A 27,047-nucleotide genomic window follows, 5' to 3' on the forward strand; every position below is an offset into this window, starting at 1 on the left:
CTATACATTATTATTATTATCATCATTTTGCATTCAATATTAACCTATTCCTTATTCCTTTACTAAAATGTTAGATTCATGTTAATGTGTATGTAATTTGTGGGGGAAAATTTAAAAAATATATATAAAATGTCCAGTCAGGCAGATTTTGCGAGCCCCTCCCCCCTGCAGTACTCCTGCGGACCCCCTAGGGGTCGCAGACCCCATGTTGAAGACCTATGGTGTAAATGTTAAAAATGTGACCTGAAAGAAACGTACACTACTGTATCCACGGAGAAACACACACACACGTGCACGATGTGCACACTAACACACGCTGCCGTCACCCGCGCTCGTGAACTGTTCGAACACAGTTAAGATGCAAAACAACGGATGCGTGAGGGCAAAATTAATTCGCATATTTCTTTTTTCGCCCAAGCGGAAACGTCTTTTACTGTATAACGATTACGGCCCCATGCTCAGTTCACCGCATCCCCCTGCTCTTAAATGGTACATTAAGACGGTGGATTCTAGGACTGATGCCATTAGGCCACAGCCTCCCATGATACGCTGCAGTACACACCCAACGACCCTGGCTGTTTTCAGCTTCCTGCGCTTTAGTGCAGTCTGACTAAGCTGCCATGAACTGCTCTGGAAAAAGGCCCCGGGCAGGGTGATGCTGGAGGACATACTGGAGGGTTAGTTTCTTATTACTCCTGAGTTCTGCCACAGTAACACTTTAAATTATAGCTCCCTCATTTTCATAATTCAAGAGTAGTTACAGACTGCAGGAAAACCACTGGAGGGGAGCAGAGGTGAGAACTGGGTCATTGTGTCTTACTATTAAAGTAGATTTAATGCTTATTTGACATTTGGAAACTGAGAGCAATGCATAAATATTCTGAAGTCAACCAGCAGGCGGGGAGCCTAGTTCAGTTACTTGGATGAACTTTTAGTTTTTATCGTTATTATTCATTTAAAATTCCAAGTCTGATGTGTTTGTGATTTATGATAACAGCAAATTATATATTCTATTCTACATTTATAGAAACATGAACAATAATTGTATTCTTGTGTCTCAGGGTTAATCATGTCAGTGTCTTGCTAAAGACTTGGCAGCTTTCAGCCACTTACTGTGTTGTAATTTTTTGATGAAACTAAACTGCCACTGCTCAACTGAAAACAGATTGCACAAGCTAAATATTCTCTAACTTCTGTATCTGTACAGCTAGTTTATCCTTTTTTTTTTTTTAATTTATTCATTTTTCTTCTACAGGTAATTTTTAGTGAAATGAATTGTTCTCCATTATTTCACAAGTCCAGGTCTATTTGGAGATAAAAGAAAAGTGGGCAGTGGGTGACTTTAATCCCCCGTCCCCACATCAAACATTTTCATACACTTCCTTAGAAGCTTGGCAAGTGTTCTGTCAGTTTTTATTTAGTCTAATATCACAAAGCACAAATTTGCCACACAGGGCTTTACAGTCAAAATACACAGCATACAACACCTTTTACTCTTCGACCCTTGACGTGGATAAGGAATTATGAGCGGTCATACGGAAACTGCAAATACTGTAAGAATGTGAGATACTGGAGAAAAGCTTTCTAGTGTTTTTCTTTTTATTGTTATTGTTATATCAATACGAATGTGGCTGACTTGCTGATTTACCATGCGCTCTCTTGTGTTAAAGTAAAATGTTACTTGGGGCGTATATAAAACTGATCCCAAGTCAGTATCCAAGAGCAACATGTCTGTACCTCGAGCACTAGAGGGCAGTGTTGTTCCACTGACAGGAGACCATGGGAGGCTGCCAACCTGCTCTTCGTTTCCTAAAGACAAACTCATTATTGGTAAGGTTTGCACTGAAAAGTTCCGCTTAACCACGAATGCCGGAATACAATAGAAAGGACAAAAACATTTTTAACAGTAATAATGATGCGATGGGAACAAGGCTTTTTGTTCTTGAGGAATAAGGCAGAATTTTGTCGAGTTGAAAAAGTTTAGAAAACCAATTTTACCTCCATTGTGTCCAATTAATTAAGTTTTCTATGCACAAAATAGGATTGTTACACTAGTAATTAACAGATTGTGCGTCAGCAATCCAGCCGTCCGACTATATTTACATCTGATTGAACCGTCTTGAAAGCACAGTCCTGGTTTACTTCCAATTTGATTCCACAGCTTGTTTCTGCTCTGACGTGTGGGAAGCTTAGCAGTTATAGTGCAGTTGAAGGCAAATAGTTAGCTCTATGCGATTTGCTCAGTTCCAAATCCACAAAATGCCATTTTAAAAACCTATGTTGTAGTTACACATATACGTCCACTCCATTCCAATCTGCCGAGTGCAAAAAAAAACTGCTGAAGCCATGACACAGTTCCCATCCACACATGCATGAAAGTGCAGTCAACACGATTTTTAACGTCACACCCTAAGGTCTAAAAAACCTTGCAGTAAACCAGATTTCCAATCTCATTTGGCCCCTTTTATTATACCAACACACAAAAATATATTCAATTGCACTTCTCTAATTCTTTTATTTCACAAAATGGCATGTAAATATGCTTAATAAGAAGGACATCACGGTCAAAACATTCTTTGTTACTTAGAGACACAAAGAGATGTGCAGCAAGATGGCAGAGTCCATTCTTCAGATGACAATGGCGACGTCACAGTTCAAACTGGAGTGAGCGGCTGGGAAAAAAAAAAAAAAAAAAGATGACTTGTAGGTTGAGGTAACTGGGGCAGGATTCCGTGAAAGCAACAGAAACACACGTTACAGTTTGTTTTGCCTCCAAACCCGAGTCACGGGGACGTTGTTGAACCTGCCACTGCGGCTGCTCCTCATGCCCAGGTACTGCCTGAGCAGCTGGTTCACCCGTTTCTGACTGTTCCATTTGCGGGCAGATTTCCGGACGCCTATGAAGCCGCCGTAGCGCTTCTGCAGGGGCCTCATGGGCGAGCCAATCAGCTTCCTGTATCCGTGGCGCCCCCTCTGAAAGCCACCGAAGCGCTTGGATAAGGTGATACCCTGCGAGCTGTCGTCCTCTTCCCCTTCCAGCTGGCTGTCGCTCTCCACGTTCCTGTCCTCCCTCATCTTCCTCTCTTCATCCGCCGCACCGAGATCCAGACCCTGCAGGCCCTCCCCCTCCTCAGAGGATTCCAGCAGTGATGAGTCATACTGGACACTGCGTTGCTCAAAGGGTGTCTCGGCTTCATCCTCCCCCTGGAAACGCTCTGCAGCCGCAGGCTGCAGCAGTTCACTGTCTGAGTTCAGGTCAAGAGAGGTCAGGTCCAGCTCCTCTCCTGTTCTCTTGAACAGAGCGCCTCCCTCAGGAAGTGTGGGGTGGTGTGACAGCTTCACGGCATGTTTACACACTTCCCATGTGAGTGAAGAGGAGATGTGGCCCTCACACTCCAGCAAACACACCTGCAGAGCAAAGAGAAGGAGGCGTGAGTTGAGATAATCGAAGTAGTTGTCAACCGTTTTCAGCAGTGATAGAGGTAAACGGATTAAATCGGCAACCAGATCTAAGAACTAAAGGATGAGGGAGTATCTTGTTATAGAACCACAAAAAAAGACATTGACAAATGATTACAAGGGTTTAATCCAAACAAGCAGCAACACTGAGACCCAAGGAAATACATGACAGCCATAGTGGCGATGCAAAGACAAGCTGCTAGCTCGGTTGGGCTTAAAATGTCTCTCCTTGAATACATCCCTTTTCTTTCCTTAGAGAGAAGAATGAATCATGAACGGAACCACTTTAAAAAAAAAAAGAGTCTTTCAAAGAGAGCTGAAAGCAGGCACTCATAAGTGAGATTCTGTAGAACGCATATTGTGAAAATGTGTCAGGCTAAGATATGCCCCCACTGATATCTCACTGGCTGTTTATTCACGTTCTAAACTAGCACAACGACTAGCAAACAATAGTAGTCCACAAGTAAACTATGTAATCAGTTAATTGCACATTAATTGCACATTAATTGCACATTCTGACCAGATATTAGTCACACGGTTGTGTGGTGGAAGCATGGAGGGAGGTGACTCAAGGACGCTGGAACTCACTGTTAAGCCTTCTTGAGGTGTTGTGGGTGGTGCCCACTTGAAGGGTGGTGCCCACTTGAAAACCTCAATGATGTGCCGCATACTGCCTACTGCTGTTGGCTAGGCTAGTTAGCTGGTGTCTTCTTGGTGGTTGCTAGTTGGTAGTTGACTGCTGGCCTGCTGGTCGGTTTTTCAGTTGGACTGAGCTTCTAAATGCATTTTGCCTCGGATCTATCTTGGCACAAGGGAGAAGCGTTGGTTGGCATATAGGCTAGTCACATATCCCATCACTTCTTACCAACCCCTAGCATGCTGGCATTTCCCACTCACACTCTACTGTAGGACAGGATTATGCAGGCCTACTGCTGCTGGCTAGGATAATTAGCTGGTGTCTTCTTTTTGGTTACTAGCTAGTGGCTGACTGCTAGCCTGGCACAAGGGATTGTAACATCTTATTGTGCATAATAATGAGTAAAAGAATTATCTAAGGTTTGGTAGCCTCAATTAACCTTGCATTGGTTAATGTAAAGGTGTGTCCATGTTTTATGACCAATTATATTGTCTCAGAACTAAGATTCTAATAAAAGGTTGAACCTAAAGCCCAAGTCTGACATACAATGACCTAAAGTTAATATCTCTCTCTTTTTTTGATCAAGTTCAGCAGACTTGGAGTAAAATTAGTTTTCAGAAGGAGTGATGTGTCTAGTAATACTGCCATTTTGGTTTTAGCCAGTGAAAATAGGCTAACTAACCAGGCTTTAGCTTGATGGATTAGCCTCTAGCTTCACAAGCTAGCTGCTAAGTGTATGTGGTGTTTGGTGCTGGGTATGTATCAGTATAACAGATTTATGACAGCTTTTTTACAGAAGTCTGATTCAGGAGAGCAATGAGAGTTATGTTGTGGGCCGCAAACCAAAACTACAGGCTCAAAGGCTAAACAGCTCCATGCAGTGGAGGGGAATTTTGGAGTGATTATAGCTTATGCTGGTTTGCCTTTACAAGCAACATCTTTTCACAGTCATTAAAGCTATTGCTCATATAAAAATATCTGCTAGTGCAGCTTTAATTATATTTCAACCACTATGTCTGTCAATCAGTGACAATAGGAAGAAAAGAAAGCGAGATGCCAAAGATCTTATTTATACATCACAGTCAGTGCACTGATCGTGTTTAGAAATGATCTTTATTTATAAGTAAATACCCATAAATATTCCACATGCCAAAAATTTATGGCACGCAATAACACTTCACTATTCTCCAAGCAACCAGCTGGCTGAGAAAGCAGTCTTTTAACCTGGGTGGCTCATGTGTCGTGGAAGTTAATGGGCCTTGTTCCTGCTGCATTCAGCGTATATGGAAAGTTATGTTCCCGTATGAGATGTCCATCATTTGACAAATGTGACATCTGCCACTGCAGAATGACTGACAGCGCAAAATTGGAAGAAATTGCAAACCAGTTTGAAGGACAGCAGGTAAATTATGTCCATTGCTGATAACTATTTATATCCAAATCGGCCCTTCAACTGCTGATGGTGACGTTATTGCACTTAAAATGAAACATAGGCTGTTTCAGAATTGAACTTTCACATAGAGTGAACTGAATGCTGCATCATTGGTTAGTTTTAATGACTTTCCTGTCCTATAATCATCACACTTGACAGATTGGCATCATGCCTCAACTTCTTGAAGGACCCCAACTCTGCCAGCATCAGTAAGGGCATTAGAGAAAAGCATTTTTGGGCACCCATGAAGCCTTTCCTCTATCAATGTCTGGCAACAATAACTTTTATCTGATAATAATATTTTGCTTGCTCGCTCAAATCCAGACTGAATTTATCATTTTTACTCCTAAATGTAGAAAATCTCTGCACATTATTACTTCTGACGGAGTAAACTTATTTGAAAATGGGCTGCGGCTGGCACGCCACAGAAATTAATGCATCCGCACCTCTCCTATCTCCCCCTTCTTTAAACTCCAGTGCCTTCTGAGTCACATTTCAGTTCAGAGGTAAGAAGCAAATCCCATTTACCCCTCAAATCTCACTCAAACGAGATAAATTGCATTGTTATCAGAAAACCTGTTCACATCAAAGGAAAGGGAGAAGAGGGAGTTCCGCTTTGAATCTATCAACGGAAATTAATTATCCATCGTAAATTAAATGAGCGCACCAGGGGACTCTCAACGTCAGATCAATGGAGCAATCTAAAGGAGTTTATGAGTGAGAGGAGATGCGTGTGAGTGTTTGTGCACGTAGCCCAGTATTCATATGCTTGTGAGGATAAGAGGCTAGAACGTGTTGTGGGTGAGATCGCTTACGTTTCACAGGATAGAGGTCAGATTAAACATGGAAAGGTCCTCACATATAAGGGTGTACCAAGGGGAGGACACCTCGATACTCCTTGATTCCAAATGATGTTACAAATCAGGTTTAATAAAAAGCTTCTAAAAATGTTATCCAATATTGCCAGAAATCAAAATTGTTGAGGTGAAAAGCTCCTAGAAATGAATCATTTAAATATGGAGATGCGCTTGCTCATGTGAAAAGTAGCATAAATTGACAAACAGGGGGCTCGAGACAGAAGTTTGAGACAGAAGGCTCCCCGAGCAATCACTAGGTGCAGCGAGGGGCAAGTTACAAAATATGATCAGACGCAGTCCTTCACTTCTGGCATCAGTGATGTGCAGGGGAAATCTGAAGCTATTCACCACTCGAAGAACAGTTCTGATGAGGCACACTTGCCCAGAAGACTTTCGGTTTGAATTTCTTTTTTGAACTTCTTGTCGCATAGTCAAAAATGAGACACGACCACAGAGAGAAACAAATAACTAAAAAGAGAGAGAGAGAGAGATTCAAAACATCTAGGAGGACTATTCATTTCAAAACAACCAGAAAAGGTCTTTAGAGAAATTTTGAGATACAAAAGCATATCCACATCATCCATCTGGGGTTTCTACAGACTGGTTATATAACTCCTACAGGGAGTGTGGGTTGTTTTTTATTACTTTTGTTCCCTGTAGTCTAATAATTTTTTAAATGTGGAACTATCCATCCAGCATTGATACCTGTTTGCCACTAACCACGGGGGCAGCTTTGTGAACAAATAAGCCTTAAGCATTGAATAGTTTCTCTCAACGTCCGCGCTCAAAGGTGGTCGTGACAGGGGGTGGGAGACATGACAGCTTAATTTGGAATACGTCTCTTATAGCAGCTATTCATAAGGTCTTACACAGAAATAATACCTTTCACAAACCGGGCCAAACGCTACACATTCACAGAGCTACGAACGAAAGCATGCAGACACTGCTCTGAATCACAGATAATTAGCACAAATGTACAAAGGCTGGCATTTAACTTTAACAATAACATTATGGAATGAATGCGGTCTGAGGACGGTGGGATGTGTTGCACCTGAGTGTGCCAGTTTGTGTGTGTCTGGGTGTCTTGCACGGGCACGAGCCGCATATGAATAAATCGATGGGCCCTGACATTATAACAAACACCGGCAGCCTCACGCACACACACACACACACACACACACACACACACACACACACACACACACACACACACACACACACACACACACAGTGTTTCAGTCCGGAGTAGGAAACAATGGAATTGCTCGGCGGATTCCATCTGTGGCTCAATGGGAAGGCGGCTAACACAATGAGTAGCTGATAAAATGTGTCAGTCACCAATGTAAGCCCAGGCTGATGATACCGAGCAGCAGTCAATTACATAGTTTTATTACAACTTCCCAAAAGGTCCCAGCTGTCTTTCTCTGCATCATTATCAGCTAAATTAGCCATCCTACCGCTATTCACGGATGCGCTCAGACTATTTTTACCCACAGACGTGTCTTGAACGTTCGGGGATGAGACTGTGTGAAAGTTTCGGTTTGATTTCGTGTTGCGTCAGTGCATCAGGCTGGTATTTCATATTGGCCATGAAGCATTGCACAAGTGCTTTAGACACTTCCGCAGGGAAATAACGCCATCCAGTAAGGTACAGACGCAATGCCTCGCTTCTCCAACACCTCCTCAAAGCAGCTTTGTATTTACTACTCTACTCTTTTAATTCGACCCATCTTTCATCAGTTAGAACAGCTGTGTTCTAAGCAAACAAGGAAATACAAGCTCATTGGTTTCAGGCGTTGCTAAGATGGTAAGGGCCAGAGCTACCATGCTGAGCTTCAAAACATTCACATTCGATTAGTGAACTCTTTTAACTCTCCACTGATATCATCCCTGGAAGGGTAATTACTGCTTCCACTCTGCTCTACTACATTTTGTACCCTTTACACTGCTACACTTTTACACTGCATTTCACAATCCGCCTGGCAGTATTTAAATAAGTTCCACCTTTACCAATGTGACGAACACGCTAATGGATCTAAAAATAAAATTCAATACGTTAAAATGAGACGGCGCGTGCCTCACCCATCTCATCATCCTTTTCAGATTTTGCTTTCACTTGTGTTTTTCAGTGAATAGGTCTTAATGCCGACCTGACTTCATGATTACTGAGGGGGAAAAAGGCAGAAAAAAGTTTTAGAAATAAGATGCCGGCTTGCGCTGACCTAGTATTATCAAAGGACCTCCCTGTTTGCAGAAATATGGTAGGAGTAGGATAGGACGTCTAGGACGAAAGGATGTCTGTACAATGAGCTCTGTTTCCCTTTCAGTTATTGTGAATAAAGAGAGCGAAGCTGTGTCTGGAATAAAATACTTTTTTTGGACATTTCTACTAAAAGGAACAGTTGTTCCTAGTACACGCATTCATTAATAAAAATCTGTAAATAAAATGTGCTATTCATTAGATTTCTGGTTTGTTATTTGTTGTATTTCTTTCATGTTGTTCTTTTTTATGTTACAACCTGTAAGAAACAACAGTATATGACAAATGATAAATGTTAAAGCTAATCACAAGACACGCTGAGCTACCAAACTGAACACAACGCATTACACTGACAAACTTATCAGAAGTGAAGATCGCAAACGCTGACACTCGCAGACAAACTTCTCACTGGGCGCTGAGAGCTCGCTGCAGCTGCGCCCGCACAGCTCAACTCCAGCGTTGACAAAGCATTTACTGGAAGTTCTTATCCACGTAACTCGCGTAGACTAACAAGGACACACACAGGGCTGCTCACCATGGTGTTGAAGGCTTGCTGCAGCTGCTGCTGCTGCAGGAGCAGACCGCAGGCCACGCATTCCCCCTGGCAGTCACTGCGTCCAGGTGTGAAGAGACACGCCAGCAGCACCACCAGGCACCACAGAGGGATCTTCATCGCTCAGTACACCCACAGAGGCGGGGACGAACAGGAGCCCAGCAGGTGGAAGAGACTAAAACAAGGAGATAACAGCTGGAGAATCTGGGAGGTAGAATCAGTGGGATCTGGGTTCAGCCTACAAGGAGAGAGCAGACAGAGTGACGGAAACATTGCATCAGTTCCAATTCAGAGGGATCATTAGCCAGATTTGGGCAGTCAGTCAAAGCGTTGGTGGTGGTAGAGTGCTCAGCCAACATCAGGAGATGGACAATGTGGGTGGGATGGAGAGAGAGCACAACCCGAGGCAATCAATGACACAACGGGTATTTTCCAGTGGGCAGGATTCATCCTCTTCAGGCTGGAGGGTTAGATCACGAATTGGTATCATAAACGACGGGTTGGAGCTTTGCACGAGTTAATATGTGGTTGTAGAGATTAGCCACAATCCACAACGTGGGTCACAGCCCGCGGCAGCAAGGAGCAACGCGCTGCAATTGTATTCAGTCTGATAGGAGATGTAAGGAGGGAGAGGGATAAAAATAAATAGCTCGCCAGTGTCAATACTGGAATAAAACATCAATTCCAACTAGATAATAGACCAGTGATGAATAAAAGGCATGTGGGTGTAAGCAGAAGGAGGATGACTGGAGGAATGAATAACCTTCAGAGGATCTCGGTGTCTCTCTCTCCAACCACCAATTTCTCAACCAGGGGCTCAGGGTGACCTCAACTCTCTGACCCCATCCATCCCATACCTCTATATCACCCAATAACACGGAGATAACAAAAACAGAATCAGCCTCTCAGAAGACCATAGATTGCCTCTGCTCAGAGCCTGCTGCCTCACCAGAAACATCATCATATGGCATCTGCAGGTTTATGAAGCAACATAGCTAATGCTTCCTTTAGTTTGAAAGCAGTTCTGAGAGTTCAAGAACTTCTTTTCTTTTTTCCCTTTTTCTTTTTTCTAACAATTATTGTTTTATCCATAACCATTAGAGGTACTTAAATTGACTCAACACCTGTGTTGTCTTGGGAGCAGTGGAAACAGTTGTGAACACATCCATCAGACATAGAGCAGCATTATCATTCATGTGTGTTTCTGTCCACCTGGAATATAACATTGGGTAGGTATGTATAGATAGATATATATATTAACAATTTCCCTGCAAATTTAAATTTCTTTAAATATACATTAACATGAATCCAACATATTTTAGTAAAGAGATAAATAGAAGCAGAAGACGTTACCACCCCCCTACTGTTGAATACGTTTGAAATTTTAAAAAATTACCTGTATTACTGTACTGCTGTATAATATTAACTGCATAAACCATGTAAATATATATATCTATCTATATATATATATATACACTTCCTTTTTTGTTTATTATCAGCCAAGCATACCTATTAGCTAAGCTCTCCTGGCTTGATGAGTTATAATTCAAACCAGCTGCTCCACCTGAAAAACTACCAAAAAATTAAAGCTGAAGGCCACATTGACAAAACAGTGCGCTAAAACGTGCCAAACCATAGTTGCCTAGGTCCTGCCTTCCTTCCTGCCCTTTTCACTCCCTAGAGGAAAGCATGATCACCAGTCGCTCCCCTCCCAGGTTTGGCTACAGGTGGGGGGCCCCACGTGCTCTAGTGTGGGCAAGGCATTGAATCTGGATTGCAGTGGATGAATCACTCTTTGTCTGGAACCTCCTCTGAGACTGATTTTCCTTGGGAGACCCTGTTGTGGGCAATCTACAACAAAAGGAGACACATTTTTTCATATCCTGTGTTCCCAGCAAATTTACGCCCTGTTTCCTATTTGATGCAGGAAATCTTCTAGACATAGGAATTCAGGTTACACTTTTTATACTGGAGGGAACTATTATAAGAAAGGAAGTGGGAAAGTTTGGGAATTGTTTTTTAATTCCACCCAAAATGGGAGAATATTTATCGATTGCGTGTTTCAAAGCTAGTAAGGTTGTTTTTTTTTTTAATTATTTTGCTTTGTGGAGTGATTAAACTAACCATGAACATAAGAAGGGCAAGGCCCGCATGGCAAAAAGAACACCACCCCAAAAAGTCAAGAATGAGTAAACGTGATCCCACGTGAACAGTATCATAGATTCCTATAAAGCTGTCCTGAACTTTCCCTTTTAAGATTTAAACCCCATTCAAAATGTTTGGTGGGATATAAAGAAAGCAGGGACATCACGGAGACAAAAAACATCTTTGTGAGCTGGACGCTTCTGGACACTAGAAATGGACTTAGGGATCTTTTTGCAGCAACTTGTATTAGTGTATATCTTTTGCACAAGTCACGTCAACATTATGATCCCAGATGTTAGATTTCTTTGTTTAGAGGCCTTACTTGATATTTTTCATTCAGTTCTGGAGCTGTATAGTTTTGATTTCAAATGTATTATTATCAAATGACGCTATAATGCTGAAATGCAGCGTGACGCTGCTTTGAAAATCTCCATTTCAATAATAACAAAACTGAAAAATTAGTAGGCTATGCATAAAAGTTAAATAACAAGTTAAGGAAAAGGTCTGTGTTTTCTAAATGGAATCTGCATTTACAATGGTAAAACAGGCAGTATGGGAAATAATGCATCAGTAACACCACTGTCTTGTTGATCCGCCCAGGCTCCCATCTAGCCAAATGGAATTCACACTAACAGAGGCGAGTGGCAGAAGTCACAGCTACCTACCCACAGTAAAGACATTGCATTGATGCAAGTGGATGAAATCCATGACAGCAAACAGTGTGGGTGTCGTATTGATGGGCGCAATGGAGTAAAAATTACTAAACGGAGAAAAACTGGGACACTGTGACCATTTCCACTTTGTCACATTACCACTCGTAGTCAATAGCATATGAGACAGGTCATGTGTGACTCCGGCCCATTTACAAAATGCATGAATAGCTTCATAGGAACTCATTACGGGACCTGTTTATTTGCCTTTTGAAATGGTTTGTGCAGCGATCATTTACTAGCCTGCTGGCTAAGCCCATTTCATACTGTTATGTTCTCCCTTAAGTGACCCTAACTAAGTAAGTTGAACAAATGAGTAACCCAGCATACTGAAAGCAAAGTATAGGCCCTTCAGCCCGACAAAGATGCGGCTTTCACACATTAACAACATTGTGCCATAGTGTATTAATATGAACAAGCATTTATAGCCACTATCGGCCATTTTTGTCAACACCATTATTGGGGAACAAAGTCGTGCAATGTTCATGTTTTAGTGATTAGACAATGGTCATCCATTTGTTTGCTTCCTCACATTCAGAGGTTCATTTTAAAACATTGTGATCACAGCTTTTAGTTAAACAATACGGCACCACTATCCCAACATCTGAGGTACAAAAGCGTATTATTACTGCTGTTATAATGTCCCCATAAAGCTTCAGAACATTAATTTCCAGTTTTTCAGTATTATTTAGTAGAATAAGACGAACCTTTCAAACGAGTTTCATTTGAGTCACTGCATACATTCTTTTTATGAAGCTGTGCGCTCACACACATTATTCAGGGAATTTCAAGTGGACCGAAAAGGAGCTGGAAATACATTTCCCCATAGAAGCCTTTGACAAAATAGAATCTACCAAAATAGAAAATATTTGGGCCTGTTTCGTGACTGATTTCTGTCAGGATTTAGCAATTCTTTCCAGTACTAAAACCAAACACAGTCCCACAGTGTTCGATTCTAATAATAATTACTGAAGGATGTTTCTCCAAACTTTGACTGTTATGTAGTTGTGAATATGTAACTAACTAATTAAAACATTTAGAATTGCTCAGGGGTTATGGTGATTGGTTCTGCAGCATCTAGTAGCTGATTGCTACACAGTGATTTCTACTTTTGTAAAAAGCTCTAAGGACAATGACTTATCAAGCCACTGCCTTCCCCCGTTGTAACTTTGAATGGAGGCCATTGAGAAACAATTTACATGGATATTAAGAGTTAATGTGCTTTACTCTCATCCATCCGCAGCCTTGAGGTGTTTATAGTGGCTATAATAGTGAACTGGATATAATGATTTGTATTGGTCAACTTGTTGACACAGGATGGGTTGAATTATCTCCAATGACTCAATGTTTATAACACACTCATTCGTATGTGTTTGCGCACCTCTTATCCCCACACAACACAGCACACTTAACCCACTACTTCCCAGTAATCCATTTCACTAAAATAAATTACCCTGCTATGATTTGGTATAATCAACCTGCTCTATGTGGAGTGCAGTGTGATCTGATGTCTTAGTAAATGTGGGTTTTACTCTTGCAATTAACTATATTAATCATTCCCACAGGATGGCTCTTCAGATTGTGTATTTTGGAGTCTACATTAAGGCTGCGGTATGATGCACTGCATATACCAAGTTTACATTTTTGTGTCTGCATTTCTGGGATAAAATCACCGGCAGTTATTCTTCAACCCATACAGACTCAGTGCAGCCAAGTGGAAACTCATTCAGAGCTAAACAGCTTAGCTGAGTGATCTTTCTTTCTTTCTTTCTTTCTTTCTTTCTTTCTTTCTTTCTTTCTCTCTTTTCACAGACAATAAATGATTGTTAGGTACTGAATAAGGCAACCTCTGACTATCAACAAAAGGATTTATTATAAATGATATGGTGGATTACTGTGTAATATGTCAGCATAAAACTGTCAATAAAAAAGAATATAATGATGGTCACTTTAATATAGAATACACACAATGTACTGAACTCTGCACAGTCAAGAACAGTGAAAGATGGGCGATATAATTTTAACTGGTAATAAATACTGATGATTTCAAAGTTGAAAGTATTTAAGCAGTAGCATGAGGCTCTTGAAACTACAAATGAAGATCTCTCAATCATTACTGCAAGAGAAGTATTGTTGGGTGGGGGTTACTTTATATGCAGACACTAATTAAGACAAATTTTTTCTTGTTCTGTTTGTATCCACATTAACAGTATGGGCATTATTATGTTTGGATTGGATTATCTTAACTTTAAAAACATTCCTGGTCCCCAGATGTTCAATAAACCCCTTCATGGCCTATATCACTGTAATGTCACGATGTTAGCTGGAGGCAAAACAGACAAAAGCTTGAGGAGAACACTGTCACTTTCAACCATGAAAATGTCGTCTTGCTGTATTTTTTGCTGCTAAAACCAAAAAATACACTTGTTTTATCACATACTGCCATACCAGACACTATGGTTTAGCTTTGGCGATTAAAAGAAAAGATTGCGGTGAGACAATCAACAATGCGCAAACTTCCTATCAGATAAGATCAATATGTAATGCATCATCTGTTTCAGCCTGTAAAACGTTATGGGTTAGACTAAATCATGACTGAAATTACGTTAAATTAGTCCTTATTTAGGAGATTCTTGTTACAGGTTAATGCTAATGCTAACCGCTAGATAATGCAACATTATGTTTCAGGGGTGCCAAGCAGAAGTTGCTATTTTACCCTCCACAGTGGTTCCACTTACTTCTCGTAATATCTTTGTTGGAGGGACTTCTCTTGATAAAGACAGCCCGACTCCTTCCTCTCTGTGTCCTCCTTAGGTCAAATTGTCCATCCAGTGAGTGAGAGTGTAGGTGTCAGTCAGAGTCAACTTTTTAAAATAACACTCACGATCTCGGGGAGTGACTGAATTAGTGTATTCTCTAAAACATGGGTTTCCCTCGTCCATTCTTGCCAAAACAGTCCATTGAAATATGCTAACACATGCTAAATATGCGTTTACAGACTATAGGGTTTGAGATGTGTTGCATCCAGTTAAGCCCCGCCTCTCAAGAAATGTCACAATGTTTACAAACCGTGAAGAGGTCTATACTCCGGACTTTACTTTCTGGCTAAATAAATTAGGGCAACTCCACGCATCTCCCAGGAGCTCTAGTGTAGAACGTGCAACCATATGCTTTACCACGTTAATATTCAGTTGCGCTGTTAGCGTGGTTAGTCAAGATGATGGAGTCGGAGCTGGAGCTGGAGCCAGCACAACAGAGCCAGTAGTCTACTTCACATTAAGGAAAGAGAAGGAAAACCGCAATATTGTGCTTCTGAGAAACCAACTTTCTTTTAACGTCCAAAGACTCCACCTCCAAACAGAAAAGCATCATAAGTTCTTCTTTTTTGAATTAGTCAGGGGTAGTCGTTTGCAGTTTTACCTTACTAACTTTTTTTTTTTTTTAAATAGTTGTTCACGTTTCATGGACTTGCCACTTGATAGCCTCCTATGTGCTGATTTGCTATGGCTATTTGACATGCTAGCTAGTTGCTGCAATTAGCTCATGTGGGTTTAAGGCTGCAGAGTGGGATTTTCTGCATTCATACACTTATAAAATGCAATTCAATGTGGTAGTAATCTAAGTATTCAGAATACACTACTCAGATTGAGTGATGTAGTGGAATGCGTTATAAATTACGTTTCAGGGCATGTTTTTGGTAAGCGTATACATTTTAAAAGCATCCTTCCCAACACTGACCACAGGAATTGTTAAAGTAAGCTTGTAAACACGCTCTACCAAAGGCATGGATAGGGATTGCACCTAAAATTTTTGGTTTGCAACAACAATGCCTTACCACAGTGTGCCAGCATTACCACTTAATGTCTGTCATAACCATTTAATGACGGGAAATAGAACATTAAGTTCGATTTTGTAGTGACTTCAGTGCCTTTGTCAAATCTGAACAGCTGCACTGGAAGGTTGGGTGAAAAACTATTATCAGAACGGGGCTGGGAGACAATGTTTGAGTAGTACAAACATTTTCAGCCAAGACAGCATTGCTTCGTTGTATGCAGGCAATGTGCCACAACTTTTTCAGAAACAAGAAAGAGAGGGCAAAGAGAAGTGCGGTTTCTTGTTCCTCTCTCATCTCTGCACAGCTGGCCAGTCAGCGCATGAATATTCGGAAGTTTCAGGGTGTTACGGAAAATGGTCGACACGGACATGAGACCCCATCGGAAAGATGTGCTGTGAAAGGTTTTTCGATGCTTGAAGTCAGGATTCGGTTTGGATAGTCTGATGTTCGTTAGCAGCACCTAATCACAGAATGAAGAAGCATTCTTTATTAACTTACAGAAACCAACAGTCTGGCACTGAGAGATGAGAAACCATGGGCGATTACACTACAAGATTGCTAATAACTAATAATATAAATATTAATTTAATGACTGTAGTTTTACAGACGAAGCAAAGCGAGGTATTGGTAATCTGTAACGAAGAACATTCAATGTTTTTTGGCTGTCACGCTCTTTCCATAGCATGTGTGAATTACCAAATGCACCTGTTATCATGCCCAGGAGCTCCTTAGACTGAGAAGGATCAGGGACGTCACAACTTTTTCGTATTGCAATAATTTCCAATTCAATATGTGTGACAATTTGAGCCATGGGGCGGCACACTCCTTTTGCTGCTCTATTTCAATAATGATTCAGTTCCCGGTCTTGATATTGCCACTGGTCCATTTTAGGCACCCTTGCCTATAAATTTGCATATACTATCTCAGTTATCCTTAACATTTCATATCATCTGCATAATCTATTTGACAGAGCAGGCAGTTGACTGGGAGCAGAGGGCTGATATATGGTGTACTGTACAAGGTTAAAGTGGTGATGACTAGGAGGACACACCAGGCTTAACTCCAGGGCACAAAAATGACGTAACCCATCCAAGAGCCTGGGAACACATTGCAGGGAGAGTTGCACTTGAAAATAGATCTTCATCATAGGTAGGTATAAACAACCTTGGTCGTCTTAATGAACGCTGGCATGAAAGCAAAAAGAAAATGGACCATAACGAAGAGCCGGATGTCCCTCTACTTTTAGACGAGTCTTTCCATCTTGCAGAAATGCTTTTAGCCATTCTATTCCAAAACAAATATATAGTCTCACTTCCATTAGCGTTAACTAGAACCCTGAAAATGTTTTCAAGAAAACTGTTTTTTTCCAGCAGGAAGCAATCAGAACACTTATAAAAGGACCACTGCTCTCATGCACGGAGCCATTTGGTTTCGTTAACTAAGTAGTGTACCTTTATCTGAGAACCAAAAATACGCATAAACATCTGGAGTTATTTTGTACCAGTTTACTGTCCCTTCAGTGACTGAATGAAATTGGGGGAAGTGGTGAGGCCAGAAAAAGGAACATGGAAAATGTTTCCTTTCTGTTGAAGGAAGGGTTTCAGAGATTATTTTCTGACCATTTACAGATTGTTTTCTTTTCTTGCTCACTTAATGGAATGCACGGTGTAAAGAGAAAAAAACAAACACAAATTAAAAAAGCTGTCAGAACTGTGTGTTTGTTCAAATGTCAAGGACAAAAAACAAATCTTTGGGCTTTATTTATTTATTTATTTTTACCCTTTTTACCCTTTTATAGACTACAAAGATAAATTTATTTATCTTGAGATCGTAGGGTGAGAAAATGACAAGCTATGGCCAAGGTCCAAATTCAAAAGTTTAAAAGCTTTTTTAAAATTAACTGCTTGCTTCACCCCTTTCTAATACTTTACGGACCATAAAGTGGCTACAAGTCTGCAGTCACCTAAGACCTTTAGTTTTTCAAGCCAAAGTCAACAACAGAGTGGATGAGAGGGAGCTTTAGACAGCCTGTACATCACGCACAGTTTGTTGCGGAGTTTAGTGAATTAATAAAGCTGACATTGGGATAAATTAGCATTAAGAGCTTTAATGAAGGGTGGAGAGGGGACCAAGGTGTCATGGATGTGAGTGGGAGAGAAGAAAAGCTCTGTGCTCGTCTCTGACAACGTTCTGACTCACTCTATCTCGTCCATTAAACGTCTGCATGAAGCTGAGAAGCACAAAGGAGTGTGCTAATGCATAGATAACCCTGGGGTCTCTCTCTGTCTCTGTTTCCTTCCCGATCCCTCTTTTGCATCTATTTTCCTCTTCTTGTTGCTCGCCTCGACACTTCCTTTCTTCCTCCACTCATCTCCCAGTGTTCTTCCATTTCCACATCTATGAGTAATGGTTTAGCCCTTTTTATCTGTAGCGACATACTGCAGAGATTTGGTTTTTAAACCTGAACTCCCCTTCATTAGGGCCAAACCGGAGCTAGTAGCCACCAAAGATGGATGGTATGAATATGTGGTCACTTTGTAGGAGGCACGATGATTAAAATTCCTCTTCTATCTCTTACATCTCAAGGGCCATTAATGGTACGTGATTAACTCTTTATTTGGTGAAAGTTTTATCACCATACACTATGTAATTGCTTGGGGAAAATGCAGTGAGAGAAATGAGCTAGAAAAGTGTGATTTAGTGAGTGAGCAGAGGGAAGAGGAAGACAAAGATGTAATACTGGTTGAAAAACCCACAGATTTCTTTGGATGGCAGAGAATAAATCAATACAGGTATAATTTATTCCTTTAAAGGGTTACTTACTACTCACATACAGTAATAATAATAATGATGATAAAAACGTATTACCCGTTTATCTCTAGTGGTATCTAGTGACACAGAGTAGTTTTATACTAGTCGCCTTCAAAAAAATGTCTTCCTGTCCAATATAAGTGAGGCAAATGAAAACTCTTCTCATTCTGTCATGCTCGCTAATTTAAAAGCTTTTTTTTTTTTTTGCAGATGCTGCATCACAGATGCTCTAGACGATTCACAATCACGGGGACTGCTTCTGAGATGAAAAAGTGATTCAGACAAAGTGTTTTGAGGATGATTCAGAGTAACGTAGACATTCTTTCTGAGAGGAGATTATTTTAAGTGTCCTTGCTGTGAGAGGGAAAAAAATCGATTTCCATTCACCTCTGTGTCGGGGTGGCGGCATTAATCGCGGAGATGGATATCTTAAAACCCGAGCGAAAAACCGACACTATCTGCATGGTGAAATGTCACCAGACACAAGTGAGGAAAGACGTCTTTTTGTATTTGGTGGTGAGGTGACATTGCAGCACACCGTCGTCTCCTTGAAACGAAATAATGTAAAAACTACAATAGTTAATATAGAAATGCATTTAGACTAACGTGAAATGTCACGGATACCTTTTTATGAACATAAAATAGATCTTCGGAGCTGCAGCACATTTACTCTAAACACTGAATATAGCTTCATTTGATTGTGTTTGCTCTCCCAGTACTACTCACACAGAATATGATAATGTAATTGTAAGATTCATTTACTCACAGTCTTTACTTAACCTTGGTGGCATTAATAAATCCACACACAGAACTCCTGGTGTAAATCCCAGAGTGTTGCTTTGCTTGCCCACCATCCACCCCGACCACCTCCAAACTATTTACATGTGGGGGTTTTTCTCTCACTACAAAACTATACAGGTGTCGATTCTACAAGACGGGTTTGCTCAGAAATTACCTAAATGCAATCAAATTAAAACAGGCGCTTTAAATTGAACAAACCCTTAAATGTGCATTTGACTTTATCCTTTGGCTGCAGTCATACATTGATTCTAGCTCTTCCTCATCCCTGAAACACTTACAGTAACAGCGGTGCACTATAGTGCTGTACTTGCAACATTAAGTACAAGATCCGCTCTCTGAAAACTTCTCTTCTGCGCTGCTGTCTCGTATCTGCCTCTCACCCAGTCTGTCTGTGATGGCCTAAGCTCCCTGTTTGTTTTGCTGGAAGACATGGGGAGGCACAGGAGAAAAAAAAACAGAAAAATATTTAAACTACATCTCTGATTTTAACACTGCCATTATTCCCTCAAACGTTGTTGGATCTTAAATCGTTCTTTTCTGTGTCAGCACAGGAAACGGAACCTGTTCCTCATCAGTCACTGATTAACTGCAAATACACAACACTCAAACTCATTATTATCAATCATTCACTCATTAAATCCCAACTCCAAAATAGAAGGGAGCACAAGCAATGAATGCGCTGCACTTTTATAAAATCACAGAAGTCTTTCAGCATCCAGAGACAACCAACAGCTCGATTAGCTATACAAAATGGGTTAAAGCGTAACAGTTCTACACGTCAGAAGCAATAATTACTGAATATTTGCTTGATAAACTACACGGACGAAAGATGCGCTATCAAAATTGATGTTCCCCTTCAGTTAATGTCACTCCACTGCACTGGTCCGACTCCAGATTCATAGTCGTGCCCCGAAAGCCCCGCAAGAATCATTCAGTCCCACTGACACCACTGCCCTGTCAAAGCACTGATAACAAGTTACTCCACCAAAAACCTTCAGTTTGTGGAGGATTAACAGGCACACACAGCTGCAGGACGTCAGCACTGTAAATCCAGCCTGTCCAGCCGCAGATAAACAGCGTGACTCGGTGGAGAGTTTAGACAAACCGGCAGAGGGAGAAAGTGCGCCTGCAGTCGTGCCCTTCCTCGCAGGACGGATGCCGAAAATGACTAATCTGAGAGAATGCTCTCTATCCGATTCAGGCATTTCTGCCACAGCTGCAGCAGATCTTCTGATTGCATCTATTACCTGTTCCACCTCTCATTTCAAGTACAATTACAGTCGCACAGATCCTGAGCCGACGGGTTATGAGGAGTGTAAAGAGGAAGAGGTCAAGAGGAAGGGGTGCTGAGGCTGTGATGATGCTGCAGCTGTATTAAAGCGTGTGAAGAAAAGCGCCATGACACACCATTATGTGTTCATTATCTATGCAATGAAGTCTCTCTCCCTTATTTTTTTTTTTTTAATCTTTGGAAGTCGCTTTGTCTTTATCTCTGTTCCTTCACATATGCATGGAGAATCACAGCTCCTGCTGCTGGAAAACAACGCTCCTTTATCTTGCATGGCTTTTATTCTTCAGGGAATCTTATCTTATGTAGGCCGTGGAGCGCACAAATTGAGTGGAAATGATATAAAGTGCAGCGCCGTTCTCTCCTCGCATCACGCATAGGCTACACTTTGGCGCATCCATCACAAAAATTAAGTGGAAATATCTTTATATTCATATTTGGTTTCTTTCCAGGCACCATCATATCAGATCAACTGAGCATATCATTGCTTCAATTGCACTACCAGCGTTTCTTTTAATTGGGAACATATTTTCACCTTAGGGGAAGATTCTCAATTGGGTAAAAAAAAAATTTATGCATTGTGCCCAGCATGGAATATGTCCTTCGGAGCCTTCATACCGACAACAGTCTCATTTAGCCCCCATTAAGCTGAATTGATAACTCAAAAATTAATATTGCCCCGGGGCAAATCGGAGCCCAGTGCAGCCACGGCTGATAAACTGTCATGATGCAGGGGTAGATGTGTAGGAGTCTGAGGGAAACCGCTGTTTGCAGTTTGCAGTGAAATGTAAATCTGGTTCCCCTGTCATTCCCTGTGACTACTAGAGAAAGTTGTTTTTTAGTTAGTTCTGATACTTCAGTGTCTCATACTAAAGCTCTCGTCTATTGAAAAACAAAAGGTTTTCACACAACAGGGACATGACGGTCTCACTGAGACACTCAGCACTGCTGCATTAAGTCCACTCCGGCTCCGACTGTATGGCTGAAATTCTGCAGTGTACCAGGCAGCTGACATGGTGTCATCACTGATCTGGTTGCTGTTAAGCTGCGTTGACACCTGCACGAATCCATTGGACATGGAGGCAGAGGAAGGCAATCTAGCACAGCCAGACAAGCTCCTTACTTTTATTGAGGTGACGACAGAGGGGACGAAAAAAGTGTTGGACTGCAAAATACTTGCGCTCAGGGTGTGTGTGTGTGTGTGTGTGTTGGGAGGACATAGATAAAGCACTGTCTGGTAACTCCGTTGTTCTTTCTCCACAAGAACCCATTCTCTGATCGCCAGGGGAAGATTTCTGTGTTAGTCTGAATATATTTACGGAGATGCCTAAAAAAAAAATCCTGTAAACAGTGTAATCAGTTCAATCTTGGTGTAGGCAGCAGAAATCCTAAAAGCTTTTTCAGCTGATTACAGAGAGAGTGCCTGTAATGCACTGGCAAAGGAAACCCTTTTTCTTTTTTTTTTCACAAGAGGGAATAAATACATCGCAAATTAAATCGTGACATTCTTTGGCAATAACATGAGGTATGACAAGATTAAAACTAAATTAAACCTATTTGAGGCTTAGAAGTGAACAGATTTCCAAATCAGATTATGTTTCATGGACTACGGCATTATCTTTTTATTTATTTATTTATTTAATTCTTAAGACAAGCAAATATCTAAAGGCAAAGTGTTTAAATTTAGAATTTTTCGCAGAGGATATTTTACAAGAAATATCTACAACAGATAAAACAAAGACACCAAACTCAGGGACATGTTGACTCAAAACACTTTCTGAAACACATTAGTGTGATTAGTCTCATACACAACTAAAACACAGTCTCTGGCCCCGTCCTGTAAACACGCCATCCTTCATAAAACATTTCCCCCATGTGAAGAAATTTATCTGAGAATGGCACATTAACCACCCATTTTCTCCCTGTCTGCGCCAGTATCGTCTTCACTGATAATGGGAAAAGATTATGCACATTCATTACCATTATCATTAAAATCATCATTATCACGCGCTTAGCATAATAACAGCGTTCAGCTGATTCACTTCTTGAGCTTTTCCCCCACTACAGGTTGACGCTGGAGACGCTCCAGAGAGAATGAAACGGCTTTTGTCAATGGTTCTTTGAAGCTTTTTCCTGATGAATTTAATCTGACGGACGATGCTGCGTGGTCAATCAGAGGGGCATTGCATAAATAAGCTGCTTTTAGAGTGGGCATAGGGTACAGCTCATTGGCATCAATTGACTTTTCCTAGTTTGGTTTTTGCTTAAAAAATAGGGATAAGAAGGACTGGAGGAAATATTTCTTTTAATTATTTTAGAATGTATTTGTTGTATATGTTGTAGCCTTGTTAGAAGTAACATCTTAAAACAAAGTGCAGCTGAGTGACTACCAACTGCTCTCTCAGCACGATCTGGGACTTTTGTTAATTGAGTAGCAATCAAGTGCAATGTCTGTAGTGCTGACGGTGACTGTGATACCCTTAGAGCCACAGGGACGCAAACAGAGTAATGGAAAAAAAAAAAAAAAAAAAAAAAGAGATCACTCCAGGTGAGGAGGTGTTATTTACAGAATTACCTCTGGAGACAACATCCAAAAATCGAACAGCCACAAAGAGATAAAGCAGAAATGACAGACTCGATTAAAAAAATTGTGGGGATTAAAAAGGGAGAATCCTAACAGTGGTTGTCCTTAATCAACAATATTCCCACTGGATCTATTAGCCTGTGGATTGTGCATACAAGAGAAAACAAGTCCTTTCCTAATTAACTATTTTCACAACCGTAAACAAGCGTCTGCTCTTATTCACTTCAGGCGAACGATGTAATCTCTCCACACAGGTAGGTTCACCCTGACAAGAAAAAAAAACAACTTCCTTACCTGTACGTGTGACGTATGGATATCTCTCAGTCCTTCCTTCTGTGGAGGAGTTTGGTGGCTCAGCTCGTATCCTTAGGCTAAGGGTTTCAACAACTGAAATCATGCCTCCTCTGAGGCTTCTTATAATGGCACACCCCTTCCCTCCTGGCTCAACCCGCCAGTTCTCTCCCCCCTCCCTCCTTCTGTATATCACCATTCACATCACCATGGAGGAGAGCTACAGAGAGGGGTGGATTCCCCCATTCGGTAACGCACAAACTACGGACAGACACACAAGCCGGTGGCCCACGCTGACGTAAGAGGCATTGCCTACGCCACCGATTTCGTCTTCATTGAACCAACTAATGGGGCTCTAAAAATACGCATCATCTACCGTGGGATTGATCCAGAAGCCCTGTGTCTAAGGTGTCCATAAAGCCCACAACCTCGACGGCAACTTGCAGCCAAGGTCAGGGAGACAATGGCTCTTTGAATCAGATGTTTAGTCCAGAAATGTAAGTTGTGCACAAGTGAGAAAAGCAGTGTCATGGAGATGATCGGGGGTCGATAATGTTGTTTTCATTGGAAAAGGGCAAAATAACAAACCTTTTGTCGCTGGTGGCGATGACACACCTGAACAGGAGACTATATTATACTTGAATGAATGAAACAATAAACAATAAGGTCATACAGCCAGCCTGGGTTCTTCAGGTAGGTTAGTATGAGTCATGCAAGAGATTTTAGGATGGAAAATAGGACCAGTCCTGAGGTGCTGAGGGCTTTAACTGTAGGCTACAGTCACATGTTTAGTGTTTGATTAGGGTTCTCGTGATTTCATGTTAACAGCAGGAAAACATAATGGAGATAAAGGGCAAGAGCAAGAGGAAAATGAGAAGCAGAAGATGAGGATCAAAGATCAGAAGAACATACAAGGGTTCAGATTGAAAATAGCCCTGAATTAAAACAGAGCTGCATTGGCAGGGCCTGGTGTCACTCGCTTTTGTTACAGGTAAGACAATCAAGTATCCAGGAAGTCCAGTTGGAGTAACAGATTAATGTGTTCAAAGGAAACCGACCCTGCACAGAGCGGTTTGTTACTGTAGCTAGCCTATGCTCAGAGAGCCATTTTATTATTGCAAAGTAAACAGAAGAATTACATCAGGCTTGACTTTTCTGCTGGGAAGCTAGACTGCCCTCTGCATTGTCACCCCAGCTGCACTAGCTCATTGCAGCCAGACTCAATTCTTATCAGGATATGACTCCAGTAACACTCAGTTTGGCTTTCATTATGGGAATGTTTGAACTGATATGACGGAGAAAAAATATCTTTGCACCTGACTGGATAGTCCTACAACCAGTAAGAACTGCATGATACATTAAACAATTAGGGAGTTCTCTACAAATGTCTTAATCTGTCGACCGTCCTTTAAATTTGTTTTATTCTTTTACAAAAGACACAGCAGTGGACTCTAACTCCGCTTCTCTCACATGATGTGTGTCAATGTCGCTGTTGTTCCTCTGTCTGTCACAAAATAAAGCTCACAGCTGCACTCCTGGACTGTTGCGACATTGCAAAGAAATCCATGGGGAACTTAACGAGATCCATTGTGGCATGGACAAACGTAACCATGCGGACATGCTATACTGATGTCTGGAGTGCAAACCTGACTTTATTAACCATCCAACAATCCGCATCCGCATACTAATTAGCTGTTAGTGCAAAGCTATGGCATATTAAATGTTTGATCATAAATCAAAGCGCTCAACAATTTGCAATTTTGACCTGATGATGGAATCTGAAAGGGGATAAGCAGATTGATTGCAATTCATCTTTAATAACATGAATGGCTTCACAATGGAAATCAGGACATTTCACTATTTGAATGTCAATGTCGTTGTACGAGTATCTCCAAAAACATCGCGATTCATCATCTGGGAACCATGAATCTCTGAATCAGATTTATTTGCAATCCATCTAATAGCTGTAGAGATACCAATTTGGCAATATACTTTTGACATTATAGGGAAAAGCCACTGGATCAACTCAACTGTATTCATCATCCTCTTGGGAACATGAATGTCAGAGAATAAAAACAGAATTCTATTCAGTAGTTGCCAGGATATTTCACTGGAAATCAGCATCATTGTGGTACCCAAGACAAAGCCACTCATTGAAGGGCTAGGGATTCATCCTCTGGGAACCACGAATATCTTCCATCTGGAAAAATAGTTAACTGAGATCCATCCAATAGTTTATCAAAGGGCAAAGGAATTCATCATCTGGGAGTTTTTAAAAAAAAAAACAAAAAAAAACTTAAAGACAATAGATCTTCTAATTACCAAAGTATTGTACCTACCAGCAGTCTATTTGAATGACAGAGCTATGGCGCGAATACCATTAGCACAGTAATTATGTCTGTGACAATAACAAAAGGCCACAGCGATTTCTTTTGGTCTCGAAGCTCGACACGCCAAGTTCAAACCCCTTCTCATCTTGAGCTGTTGTTAGCCTCTGCTTCCAGTGAAAGTGTGAAAGCTGGCCCTGATCCTGTGTGAGGTCCGATAGTGATGGATGAATTGGGTCCATAGACAGAGCGCTCCGCGTGGCTGAGATAAGGAGCCCAGAAGAACAAGCAGCTGTCACGAGGCCTGTCTGCCATTGATATCGCTGCTATCCGCCAGCTGTCCAGTGTACATAAACGCCTCCTCCGGTGGCCAAGCGGCTGCGATTACCTTGACGACATAAAAGGTTGCGCTTCACTTGGCAACGCATGACATTAAAATTCCAGTTTTGGCACTGATGTTTTGTACGTCAATTAAATCAAACAAAAATCTATTTACGAAGTACATTTTCCGTACACACCGCCAGTATTGAACACTGTGAGGTTACTGGAAGCTCTTTTGTCAGGTGATTCTTAAAAAATAAATTTGGGTACCACTTTTTTTTTTTTTTTTGTTTACAAGGGATACGGGTGGAAAAAAATCACAGCAGTAATGTCTGGGCTGGAAAAGAGCCAAACCAGTATCGAAGAAACTGTGCTTTCATGATTCAATAATACTCCGGATTAGAAACATAAATAACGCTCTATAGAAACGTGTAATTGGTTTGAAATTATCAACAGCCGTGTTATAACATTAAAGCCATCACACTGAACGGTCCGCTGCGGATTCATTTAATCTGGACAATTAAAAGAAAAAGCCTTCATTCGTCTGACTGGAGACACAATAAACAAGAGATATCTGCACTCCAGACTTGGATGACTCTTCAGTTTGTATCTGAGAACGATGAATAAAATGTTTTAATAAGTAAGAAGCACCACCTTTTAAGAGGGATTGCAATACGTTTTATATGTCCTGTTCTAAAAAAATATATGAGAAAATGAGACGATATAAAAGCACAAA

At 41.1% G+C, this 27,047-nt stretch overlaps 1 protein-coding gene across 1 annotated transcript; it reads right to left on the minus strand.

The window, feature by feature from the left end:
* Window positions 1–1,396: 1,396 nt before the first annotated feature.
* pnocb (prepronociceptin b) lies at window positions 1,397–23,822 on the minus strand. Its single transcript, XM_047573905.1, has 3 exons — window positions 23,667–23,822; window positions 9,181–9,436; window positions 1,397–3,408 (listed from the first exon to the last, which is right to left on the minus strand). The coding sequence occupies exons 2-3, from the start codon at window positions 9,316–9,318 to the stop codon at window positions 2,755–2,757; spliced, it is 792 nt and encodes a 263-aa protein (XP_047429861.1). The 5' UTR covers window positions 9,319–9,436; window positions 23,667–23,822; the 3' UTR covers window positions 1,397–2,754.
* Window positions 23,823–27,047: the final 3,225 nt, after the last annotated feature.

Source organism: Mugil cephalus, chromosome 21 (assembly GCF_022458985.1).
Source record: "Mugil cephalus isolate CIBA_MC_2020 chromosome 21, CIBA_Mcephalus_1.1, whole genome shotgun sequence".
Taxonomy (NCBI): domain Eukaryota; kingdom Metazoa; phylum Chordata; class Actinopteri; order Mugiliformes; family Mugilidae; genus Mugil; species Mugil cephalus.